The 12613-nt window shown below is 35.6% G+C and overlaps 1 protein-coding gene across 2 annotated transcripts in view; it reads right to left on the bottom strand.

The window, feature by feature from the left end:
- The window catches only part of LOC124359642 (probable multidrug resistance-associated protein lethal(2)03659), a 59184-nt gene extending 47314 nt beyond the window's left edge, over nt 1–11870 (bottom strand). For both annotated transcript variants that reach the window (XR_006922180.1, XM_046812550.1), the window contains exons 1-5: nt 11773–11870; nt 9857–9967; nt 8544–8678; nt 6860–7064; nt 481–703 (exon numbers count right to left, since the gene is read on the bottom strand). Coding sequence is in view for 1 of the 2 variants with exons in the window: in XM_046812550.1 (XP_046668506.1) it covers nt 481–703; nt 6860–7064; nt 8544–8678; nt 9857–9967; nt 11773–11855 (757 nt within the window). In the remaining variant the exon portion in view is untranslated. The remainder of the gene's footprint in view (nt 1–480; nt 704–6859; nt 7065–8543; nt 8679–9856; nt 9968–11772) is intronic.
- Nucleotides 11871–12613: the final 743 nt, after the last annotated feature.

Genomic DNA, 12613 nt, shown 5'->3' with positions numbered 1-12613 from the left:
ATTAAGCCTCGAACTCTTCCAAGTCACCTGCGTGCCAAGTTCCAAGTCTCTAGGACCTTCACACAGTCGAACTGTTTGGACAGACATTCTTATGACTTTTTACCCCAAAATAAATACTGTTTTTCCTTGACTATGAGAAACATATACACCAAGGCTGCTTTTTAAGACTCCAGAACTATTCTATCAAGAGTCGCACAGACAGGTTCCAGACGGATGATTTCCCCTTTAACCTTTTGACTCTAAAATCAATAGCGTTCTTCTTTGGACCAACTGTTTAACCTATGCACCAAGTTTCAAATCTTTAGAATCTTTGTACCAAGAGTAATCGCACAAGACAGATGAACAACGACGTTTGTGAGAATGTCCTGTCGGGTCCTTCATAATCAACTGTTATGTATTTGATTGTTAACAAGGCATCAGAGAACAATGGATGAACTACCTAACTTGTATGAGAACAAAGCTAGAGATAGGTAGACTAACTCTGTGCCGGTATAGAGATCAACAAGGCAGCCACTCCTACTAGAGCCGCCACTCCGATCTGCTGCCAGAGGAAGTAAGTGACCACTACTGTAGTTACGGGTCCGAGCCACAGGTAGTGGATGAAGATGATACCCATGTCAAACCGATTCACATCATTCGTCATCAGGTTAACCACTTGTCCGACAGTAGTCTGACCTAGCGCTGCTTTGCTCAGGCGTAGTGACTAAACATCAACAAAACATTATCTTGTAGAATATTTAATACGAGTAAGTTGTGAGAATTAAAGTGTGTTTCTAAATACTTCTGATGGTTTTAAAGTCACTTTAACTCTCATATTTTGTAATAAACAGTTATTTACGATGGTGATACTTATGGTTAGGTGATCTACAACACATATCTAACCAATATACACATCTAACTATAACAAATAACTATCTGACAAGGAATATAGTTCCAATACCTACCCGCAAACTTAAACTATTCAAAAGAAGTACATTTATGTAAATGTTTTTAGAATTATTGCTCTCTCAGGTAATCGTGATGGAGCCCTCCAGAATTTTAAATTGTTACCTGACTGGAACTATCTTTTTCGTTCATCGCCATCAGTGTGGGACAACATCTCTTGGAATCAAAAATAAAAAGGGAGCAATTTCATGAACTCAGAAGGCGTTTTGAAATAACTTGAAAGTTTTCTTTACAGTGAGAGGGTTATGCATATACCGATTACATGGTTTAAGTGATTACATAAAAAACTGATATGTTTTACATTTAGACCCCTATTTTGTTCAAAGGTGTATAAATCCGTATGCTGCGTGATGGTCTTCCTACTTAGAGTTTCGAAGTGGACCCTCCACAGATTCAAAATTAATCATACTGAACCTTAATTAACTTTAAAACTTTGAGTTCAACAAAAGATCGTATTTGTAAATTATTGTTATCGTTAAAAATTCCTTTTTGTACTCGTAAACTTTCTAGTACAGGTGCGAGAAGGTGGGACGGGGACATACAATCTTACGGCAAGAATCCGGGATCCTCCCGCAGAATATATTTAATACATAACCTATACAAACGGTTCTGAGGAGGTAAAATTATAACTATTGCATACTGAATATGTTAAGGTAAAGTTTTAATTAGTTGTTATAATACTATTTACTTACAAACTGTTAATAAATTAACAAAAGTAAATAATTCTGTTACTTGTACGAATAAGGCAAAATTATCTTAATACCATTAAGATTACCAAAACCAGTGGCGTAGCGAAGGGGGGGGTCCAGACCCCCCCGAAATTTTAAGACATATTAAAAAATAAAGCATGGAGCAGGAGAAAAAAGGACAGTTATCATTACTCTTGTCTACAAACATTAAATTGATTGATTTCACTGATTGAAGTGACCGTTGTTAAAAATATAATTGTCCTTTCGTTTAAAACATAAAGTATCAAACGATACTTTTGGGCTCGGTCTTTCGTATAGTGTAGTGTAATCACGGTATTTCTATAGGGCGCGGTCACGTGACGTCGCAAAGTAACCTGAACCGTAACACGGCGAACAGTTTAAATTAGCGACCACTTCGTTCAAATTCGTCGTGGGGACGTAAAGTGACTACATAGAATTAAGTTAAGACGTTGATTTTAGGTGTCATTAAACTGTAAACGTGTATATAATTATCGAAAAAATCACTTTCGGTCGGAAAATACACTTGGAAAACTCTACTGATTAGAACTTCAACTAATTTGGACTTCAATGATTGAGGTAAACGTGAGGTTTTCGATTGAGTTAGGCGACGATTTTTGTTATCATTAAACTGTACACCATACCTATATAATTATCGAGAAAAAAAATCACTTCCGGTCGGTAAATACCGAAGAAAAGCTCTCTACACATTCAAGTTTTGCCGATTTTGGATTTCATTGGTTGAGTGGTTGAGGTAAAAGTGGTACTTAGGATTATGTTAGGACGGTGATTTTAGGTATGAATTCAACGCCGACTAATACATATATAATTATCGAGAAAAAAAAAACAATTAAATCATTTTAAATTAGCTACTTTCTTCCTATGGAGTCCCACTGGGATCTATACTTGGACCAGTCTTGTTCCTTGTGTACATCAGCAGGCGGAACTCATCGCTCCTGAGAGGGAAAATGGTCCAGTATGCTGACGATACAACGCTCTGCATTAAAGCTCCAACAAAACATGAATTAGAAATCATTTCCTTTTTAGAACTGAATTCATGTATTCAGTTTTTTTCTAAATTAAATCTGAGGACCAACAACTCCAAATCAAATGCACTAAATTTCTGTTTGCGGCAAAGAGAGATTGAGGATCGCGCTGCTGTGATGGCGGACGATGTCCTCATAGAAGAAACTGATTCCACCAAGTTCCTCGGAATGTACCTTAATCGAAGTCTGACTTGAGACAATCACGTTGAAAGTACCTGCTCAACGGTTTCTTCAGGCATTTATGCTCTACGGAACCTTTCAAAATTTTGCTCCCGGGATGTACTAAAAATGGCCTACTTCGGCCCTGTACACCCCCATCTAATGTACGAGTTGAGGCTATGGGGCAGCTGTTCTAAATACAAATTTGAGCGAGTAATTAGAAGTCAAAAGAAAGCTGTCCGCATCATTTCAAAATTGAAATCCCGAAATTCATGCAGAGATGCCTTTAGGGAGCTTGGATTGCTAACTTTGCCCTGTCTCTACATCCTCGATGTCGCCCTGTTCTGCCGATTTAAGTGCGAGTTCGTCCGGGGCAGAGACGTATATCAATACGGGACAAGAGGCAGGGACAACCTTCGGTTACATCCGCACAGAACAGCCGCATTTAAATGTTTGCCATCCGAGGTTGGTGTTAAGCTGATCAACAAGCTCCCTGATGAAATCAAAAATTTGAATGAACCAACAAAATTTAAAGCTCGATTGAGACACTTTTTGGTGTCGAGGGTGTTTTATTCAGTGGAAGAGTTTAAGATGAGCCGCTGGGATGAAATTTAAAGTAATTCGATCATCCTCTATTTCTGGTGGTAAAATTTAGAAGATTTTAAAACGTATGGCTGTAAGTATGTATCAGTCTTAGGAATGAGTGTGGACTGTGTATGAACGGGTATGAATGGGGGCAATTTAAAATAGATATACATATTTCTAAATAATTTTAATTTGACGATTGTATGCAATTTTTATTATTGTTGACACAATAAAAAGTATTATTATTACCTCCGGTCGGAATATACCGAGGAAAAGCTCTACTGATTCAGATTTTGACGATTTTGGGTTTCACTGGTCGAGTCGTTGAGATAAAAGTGGTACTTAGAATTATGTTAGAACATTGATTTTAGGTATCAATTGAACGCCGACTAATATCTATATAATTATCAAATAAAAATTGAAAAAATCGCTTCCGGTCAGATAATACACCGGAAAAACTCTACTGATAAGAAGTTCCGACTACTTTGGATTTCACTGAATGAGGTATTATTTCATTTTCCTTGGTATATTCCGATTGGAAGTGATTATTTTTGTTTTTTTTTTCTCGATAATTATATATTTATTAGTCGGCGTTGAATTAATACCTAAATTCAATGTCCTAACATAATTATAAGTACTACTTTTACCTCAACCACTCAACCAGTGAAATCCAAAAACGTCAAAACGAATCAGTAGAGAGCTCTTCTTTGGTATTTACCGACCGGAAGTGATTTTTTTCTCGATAATTATATAGGTAGTCGAGTACAGTTTAATGATAACAAAAAATCGTCGTCCTAACTCAATAAAAAAATACCACGTTTACCTCAATAACCGAAGTCTGAAGTAGTTGAAGTTCTTCAGGTGTATTTTATTTCCGACCGAAAGTGATTTTTCCGATAATTATATACTCGTCTACAGTGTAATGATACAAAAAATCGTCATTATAACTCATTCATAAATGCCCCAATCAGTGAAATCCAAAGTGGCCGAACTTCTAATCAGTAGAGTTTTTCCGGTGCATTTTCCGACCGTTAGTTTGATCTGTACCCGAGCAACGCTCGAAAATTGCCCTCCTTTTCTAAAGGATTTTCAGCCGTCAGTGGCCCAATGTCCCCGAAGGTGTATTTCATTTTCTCCACAGAATATAGTTGTGTCATTAATACGCTTGAGTGAAGAGTTCTGTTTTGTTCTTTTTCTTTCTTATCCAGTGAATCCAACATCACTTTGGTGCCTTCTACTCTACCAGAATCGAACTCCGTAAAGTTTCTATAGCTATACAAGAAAATTTGTGGTACTAGAGTTGCTGTGAGAGTTTAATTTGCCTATTACTTCTTTCCACTTTCTATAAGGCGTAGTTACTAAAGCTCCATATTTTTGGTATTTATCTTTTACCAGTGGATTCATTGGCAAATAACACACAAAACGTCCCCCGGATCCCCCGGTTTCGGACCCCCCCCGAACGAAATTTCTGGCTACGCTACTGACCAAAACTATGCATTAAACATTGTGTTATATTCTAGCTAGAATCTTTTACGCCAAATTTTAAATCTCTATTACTAATAATCGTTAGGTTTGTCAGTAAGGTTACGCGATCAGAGTCGATAACTTTTACTTCCTCTAACAGTAATAACAGTTATTTTATTTTATGAGCGTGCAACAATTCCAAACTTAAATTCATTGCTAGCTCTTCTCTCTCTCCTTCTAAAGTAGTAGGCCTATTGATGCCAGACTTGTCCTCCATATCTTCTAAAAGCCAGACACCTCTCCTTATACGTTTATTTGCATAGAACACAGATTGTTGTACATTATAGATAAAAATCTAGGAGATGACAGCTTATTGAAAAACCTTTCCTGTACAGTGTTTGTTGCAGTCTTGCATCTGATCAGACAGTTCAACAAGATCGAATAATGACACACGTGGGGCTTCTCTTACCCGTCTTCACATGTTAAATATATTGTCAATGCGCACTGGCTTTTAACTCTCGTTGATTCTGATGTCAAAGTTATAACTTACCAGTTGCTTCTAAAATGTGTTTACAAATAATTTCTCTTTTAATTTCATTAGATACATGACATGATTTTTATTACAGTTTTTTAGGATGTAGTCCGACACCTACATCGTTTAATGTATGCATTTAAAAAAGGTTAAAATAGTTGAAGCAAGGCATGTTGATTTTAGCAATAAATCAGGCTTTCTAAAATAGTTATTATTATCATTAAGTGGGCGTTCCACCTTTCATAAATATATTTTTAATTATTTCTTTTTTTAGCTCCATAAGCGATTCTTTCAGCAGTTGTGTAGTTAGAAGAACTGTGTTTAAATATTTTTTATCTTAAAGAAGTTAATTGAATATATTTTGCTTGATTCGTTGAAGGATGCCAAATAGTTCCACCTCTCTTTTTTATGCCTGTGCGCTCTTCTTTAAAATCTCCGAGTTTCGACAACTGCCATTCAAATCTTAAAACCAAGGTTCTCGTTGCAACAGTACAACCAAGAAATCTTACGTTTTGGCGTTCCCAGATTTATTTGGTTCAAATAGAAGTACAACTTAAAATATGCTTACCGCTAGTCCTCAAACTTTGAGATTATGTGCTTGATTCATTTTGAGGATGAGAATCACCAACAAGACATATCGACGAATCTTCAATTTAAGCTCTTTGGGTCTATGTAGCCTACGACAGCAACCATAGTTTGGTAAAAATTTGGTTGTATATTTTCGTCACTTGCAGTGAAAGTTGTGCTGGCGCTCAACACATTCAATTTTACTTGTTTTTTTGGGCATACAACTCACTGGTACTTTAAAGTAAAGCAGTACCGGAACGGCGCGGCGGTTATCCAGCACCAGTACGCCTCTGCAGTTTTAGTGAAAAACGTTTCTAATGGGCGAAAGTGATTAAAAAACTAACTGTTCAATCTATTAAGAACTTCTCAAGTACTACAATATTTTACTTGATTTAACAAAACTCTTTTATTTTATTTGAAAACATTGCTATAAACAGTGTTATTATACATTACTTAAAAACTTTTAGAGGTTACATTATTAATATTTCCACTTTCTACACATGTACTTTCGCATAAAAACATAGTTAGTTTTCATGAAGCACATATTTTGCTAATATAATGAACAGTTGTTTAAATTAAGTTTTCTAAATATACTCGTACAATGTATTTAATTTTAATACTTGAATGTTTTACAAATCCGGTGACGGCGTTACCTGATGATATGATATGTGATGATGGTGAGATATCTACCAAACAGTAGATGTCGTTGAAAGGGTTTCAGAGGGCCAACTTTGTATAATATATGGAGTGAAATAAATCAAGAAATTGTACACTTAGCTTTTAAGAGAAATAATAATTCTTCATTGGAGCCCAACACCGTTAAAAATATAAAATTTGCCATGACCGGCTCAAACCTTGCGATAGATGAGGGAGCAGCAGGCGACACGCAGCTTCATGGCGTGGTGCAGTAGACCGAGCCAGAGGGGGTTGTTCACTATGACACTGCTGACGGTACAGAGCACAACCCCCAGGGCGTATAACCACGCTTCGCTCTTCCCCATCTTACTTTCTGGTGAGAAGTATTTCAACATTCGTGCAAGCAAAAGGGGCTGGGCTATTCTGCAATCACGTTTAAACTTGTTTTATAAATTTGTTACATAAACTATGTATATTTTTATAAAAAACGTTATAAACTTCATTTGGCTGATTATGATCATTAGAATTTTTTTAACCTACAATGTTAAAGTGGCATCCACAGGGAGGATGGATGAACGTCTTGACCATGGCCTATCAAGCGTATATAAGATAAGGTAGTTTACTCGAATGAACATACATTTTTATAGTTGTATTTTACCATCTATAATTTCATTAAACTACACCACATATATTATCATACTCGTAATTGATTTTTGATTAGTTAAACGGTCATCCATCCAACTTTATCTTAGAAAATATTAAGGGACATTAGGTGTTAGAAGCAAAAATTAATTTTTCTGCAAACAAGTTGTAAACACGTTTTATTACAACGATGATCATATGAACCGTGTTAATAAAAAAAAGAGTTGTATTACTACAAAGACGCGACGCTGACCAGTTAAACACTACTAACGCTAAAACCCCTTTTATTTTTCACTTACATTGTGTGGTCTTACGCATACACAACTTGTTTGATAATTAAAGGTATCATTTAACGTAGCTGATTCGCCAGCTGCTGATATCAGCTACTATCACCAGCGGTATGTACCAGCGTGGAAAATACCATTGACATATGGTTGATTCGCAAGCTGCTGTCAGCTACTATCACCAGCGGTGTGCACCAGCGTGGAAAATACCATTGACATATGGTTGATTCGCAAGCTGCTGTCAGCTACTATCACCAGCGGTGTGCACTAGCGTGGAAAATACCACTGACATATGGTTGATTCGCAAGCTGCTGTCAGCTACTATCACCAGCGGTGTGCACCAGCGTGGAAAATACCATTTACACTTGGTTGATTCACAAGCTGATGCTATCAGCTATCACCAGCTAGTGTTTTCCACACTGAATCTGGTTTATTTTTCATTTCAGTTAAAACATGTAATTTTAAGTTGGTCTTCGTTAATTAATATAGTAGGCCTTATATGTTGCCCACCGGTACACTCTGCTAAACTCCTCCTTTTAAATTATCACATACAAACAAGGATATAATTGAACGAAATTTTAGAAATTTTTTTGGAGTTACAAATTTAGAAAAATAATTATAATTTTTATAATTATAATTGTAATGTTTTAAATTATAAAAAGTTTTGAATATTTCTCCTGCAACGAATGTATTTATTTGTATTTTGTTCATTTCACATCCACACTGCGTTTCGTTTAGTGATTATCTAGAAATGGGTTTTATCAATAATACTGTAATAATTGTACTAAAATTCCTATTAGACAATATAATAATAATAATAAGAGGTATTTCGATTGGTTTGGTAAGCTATATGGTTAACTAGGAACAAACAATTATTTTACATCGCATAGTATTGTACTTTCATAATTACAACGTTTTTCTCCAGCCTCTGCTCAATGCACCGTTTCTGTAATATTTATAACATTAAGATACGAACCTTAAAATTACTTGACCAAAGAACATGACTATTCCAAAGATCATCATTCTCATTCCAAACCCAGTCAGCACTGCAGTCAATAGCTTCGGCTTTCTATCTTTGTGTTTGGCCTTCTCTAATTCTGACTGCCAACATCTGAAATTAATGTTAGGTTAATAACAAATCACAGTTTCACAGGTTAAAAATGATAAATTGGGGGTGATGACAGCACCTTTCCCGTAATTAAAATATCATAGTCATCATCACAAGTGAATTACATTTAGATAATAAAGTAATTCCCTAAACATTATCATAAAATTATCCAATTTCGGTCCGTGTGATAGATCATTTTTATTGTTTGTTACCTACTCACTTTTTTTTTTTTTTTTTTTCCTTTGGGATATTGGGGTGGATTCCTAGATCCTCACACGTCAACCTGAGCTTATTGTGTGCCCCTTTGATGTTAGAGGGGTAAGCCTATCTTCGTGCCCTTAATTAGGCTAAGAAGCTTTTCCCCGATACTAGCATCTGGTTCGTCGCCTGGTTGTTTATCACCGAAAAGAGCCCTTCTCCTTGCTCCCAGTCTCTCACAGTCCAGTATTATGTGTTTTGCAGTCTCTTCAGACTTATTGCAGAGTCTACACTCCGAGTCCTCATTTCGTAAACCTAGAGTGTTTAGGTGTTTCCTGAAGTGGCCGTGTCCAGTGATCAAGGCAATCACTTGCTTAACCCGATCCCTCCCCAGCCCCATCAGCCATCTGGTGAATCCGGAGCTAGAATCGGCAAGCAGTCTTTTGCCGAGTGCTTGTCCTTGGTGACTCTGCCACCGCAAGCGGTGCGTCTTCCTGGACCATTTGTTTATACTTTGATAAGCGGCTGACTTGCTTATACCACAACTCGGTTCTGGACCGGTGTATGGCATGCTTGCTCCGCTTTTGGCAAGCCTGTCGGCGCATTCGTTGCCACCTATGCCTGTGTGGCCCGGTACCCAACCAAGACGCACATACCTACTCACTTACTCGTATTTACTAATTTATTGATTACGATTATTGAACTGTCTGAGGAGATACCTTCTTGTGGAGTCCAAATCTTTCCATGGTTAACACAATTAATTTGCATTCAAGTGTATTATATTTATTGATTTGTTAATATTGTAAATACAAGAATTAAGTTTATGAATAAAACAGATTTAAGTCAATAACGTGTGTACTTATACTGTAATACTGGACAGTTTACAAAGTTAATAATTAACACTCTCGGTACCATATATGTATATTTCATTAGATTTTTATACAATAGTACAGATTAACTTAATAGTATCATTTCAAACTAACCTGCTTAGTGTATCCCCTAATCTACTAGATTTATGTTCTTCCAAAGGTGAATAGAGATCACTGATTTCTAGTTCTTTTTTGTATCCCTTCATAAATATTTGCTTTGTCCAACTGTAACAGAAGACAAATGTGCATAGGAATTAGTGAATAAAAATTATTCCAATAATAAATATCAACGTTTATTTTTTAATCTAGTAATTAAAACTAAATATTTTTCGTTGGTAATCGTATCACTTCAAAACGCCTGTACTGGTACCAGTTTACTGCAAACAACAATCAGAATAGTATTGCTTACATTTTATTATAGTTGGCACTAGTAACGAATTTAAACCATCCTGTGTATTCTGGATATGAAATTTAATTTATAATGACACACATTTTTAATGTTAAATTATATGCATGTGCCTATGCATGGAAGGCACTTTGAACTGGGTATCTTTAACATTGTGGCACGGACGTTTTGTACGTGGCATATCACTGCAAGCTTGGGTTTGGCAGATAAACTGTTGTTTCTACGTATATTATTAAACTTCGCATGAGTGCAGAAGATTAGTTTCTTGCGATAACACTTTATTAATTGGTATCAACGCATTATTAAGAGATTAAAACTATTGATTGAAATCTCTTTACATTACTAATAAATAACAGAGCCAAAAGGCCAGGTTTAAATGATACGTCTTGTACTACGAGTGTAACATGACAACGAGCTATGCAAAAACACGAACGCAGTGAGCCAGTTTATTATTGGAAATGTAATTAATTACAAAGCAAAACGCTATATATAAAGTGCAATCTTTGAAGGCTAAGAAAACCTCGAGAGGGCAACGAATAAGTTTTTGACTAGTGTGGGATATAATAATTCGGTACATAGTTTCTAGACTGAATCAAAGAAAATGATGATGTAGTGGTAAATATCGGGAAAGAAGGATATACACTATGATAAGTTTATATATATTCATAATTTCCAAGAAAAAATACCAAGAGTACAAATAAGAACAGCGAACTGGATGTCCTTTTAGGATTTAACCTAATCGTACATGGCCTACGTGTGATAGTTTGTATGTTTGTGATTCTGTCACGCAATAAGTACAATGCACGATTGTGTTGAATTGTGTTATGAACTGTGTAATAATATGTACAGCCAATTTTCCTACTACCGTTTTAAAATTGTCATAGAGATCCATCATACTACAGCCTAAGTGCTCTCACTAACTTCAGAATCCCTCCTCGCTGGCCTAAAATTGTTCTACAGAAATCTTAGAAGCTATTTAATTGATTTATTCAATAAAATATAATGTTGCGTATTAATCTGGTTATTTCGTTGGCGCTTATAAATACTGTTTCCCCTCTCCAACTTCAGAGCTTCCGAAACGTTGTCCTTTAAAAACTTTTAGTCTAATTTTACTATTGTGTGTCAGACGGAAATATTATTCGATGGCTATAACTTATCTCAGGATTGCTTTGTATGCCTTTTTATAAGGGTGCGGTTATAATGCCTTTGTTATTCAGCAGGAAATTGCTTGAGAAGTGTGTGTAACTTACGTATACCCTTAATATAAATACAAGATAACTTGTTTCCCAGCACAGAGTTTGTCATGATAACTTTGGGTCGATTCACTGACATTGAACGATCTTATTAATATTTAACAAGAGTAAAGTTACAGAGGGGCACAAATGTTGTTAAACGCATGCGTAATATATCTATAAAAACAACCTGACTAATTGACTCTAAATCAAATTCTTATTCTGTCATAAAACAACTCTTAAATTCCGAGCGCTGTACATTTGTCTATATTGTCTATGAAATAGCACAAATATATATAACGTAGCGTGAATTTACTGTTCATTAATTTAGAAATACAAATAAAGAGTTCCATTTATGTTATTACCGTACACGAAATAAGCAAGATGCTTACCTAACTGTCAACTTTGACAGCATATTAGCCAGTGACTGAGGATTTGGAGGTAGTTTCTGCGACTCTTTCTTATCTGCCTCCATTGCATGTGGTTTCTGGAAAACAAGTTACATATTGAATGAGTGTTTCACAATGGTCTGCTTGTGTAGAAACTACGGTGGCAAGTAATTTAACATTAACATACTTACTAATGTACACGTGTCTACTATCTGGGTCAATGGAGACAATATGAAGAGACTGTGATAGAGACTTCGGGTCGAGTCGAAGAGCAAGGTCATGAAACAGCATTTGCGGTGCGATGTCCAAGTGAGCCAATATTAACTACATTTGCGCTTGCAGGGCAACTGGATTAGTGTGATACATTTAATTTTATGATTGCTGGGTACATAGCTGAATGTCACGCGTGAGAAGTGTGAATTTCCGTTGTTTATTCTACAAATATATATATATATATATATATATATATATATATATATATATATATATATATATATATAAAAATAAGGTTACTTGATAACTTTTGATTTTCTGGTCTTCTATATTATACATTTAAATACATCGACTGCAATATTTCAAGTTGTTGGCTTAACAACAAATAATTTCCATTGTTTCAGAGAAGTTTCATAAAAGAACACGCAATTGAAAAGAATGCAGATTTCACTCTATAATTTTGAAGTATAAAAATTTGGTTTTGTGAGTGATATATCTAGAAAACAACTTAATAATTGATCCTACATCAAGATCAAATACTTTATATGGTATAAATAACATTTGTGCATCTTTTAAACTCCTTCTCATAACAATAGACATGTAACAGTAGAACCATGTAAATTGTTAAAAA

The sequence above is a fragment of the Homalodisca vitripennis genome, chromosome 4 (assembly GCF_021130785.1).
Source record: "Homalodisca vitripennis isolate AUS2020 chromosome 4, UT_GWSS_2.1, whole genome shotgun sequence".
Taxonomy (NCBI): Eukaryota; Metazoa; Arthropoda; class Insecta; order Hemiptera; family Cicadellidae; genus Homalodisca; species Homalodisca vitripennis.
Note: the sequence above shows the minus strand (reverse complement) of the source record. Positions and strands in the feature narration are given on the sequence as shown.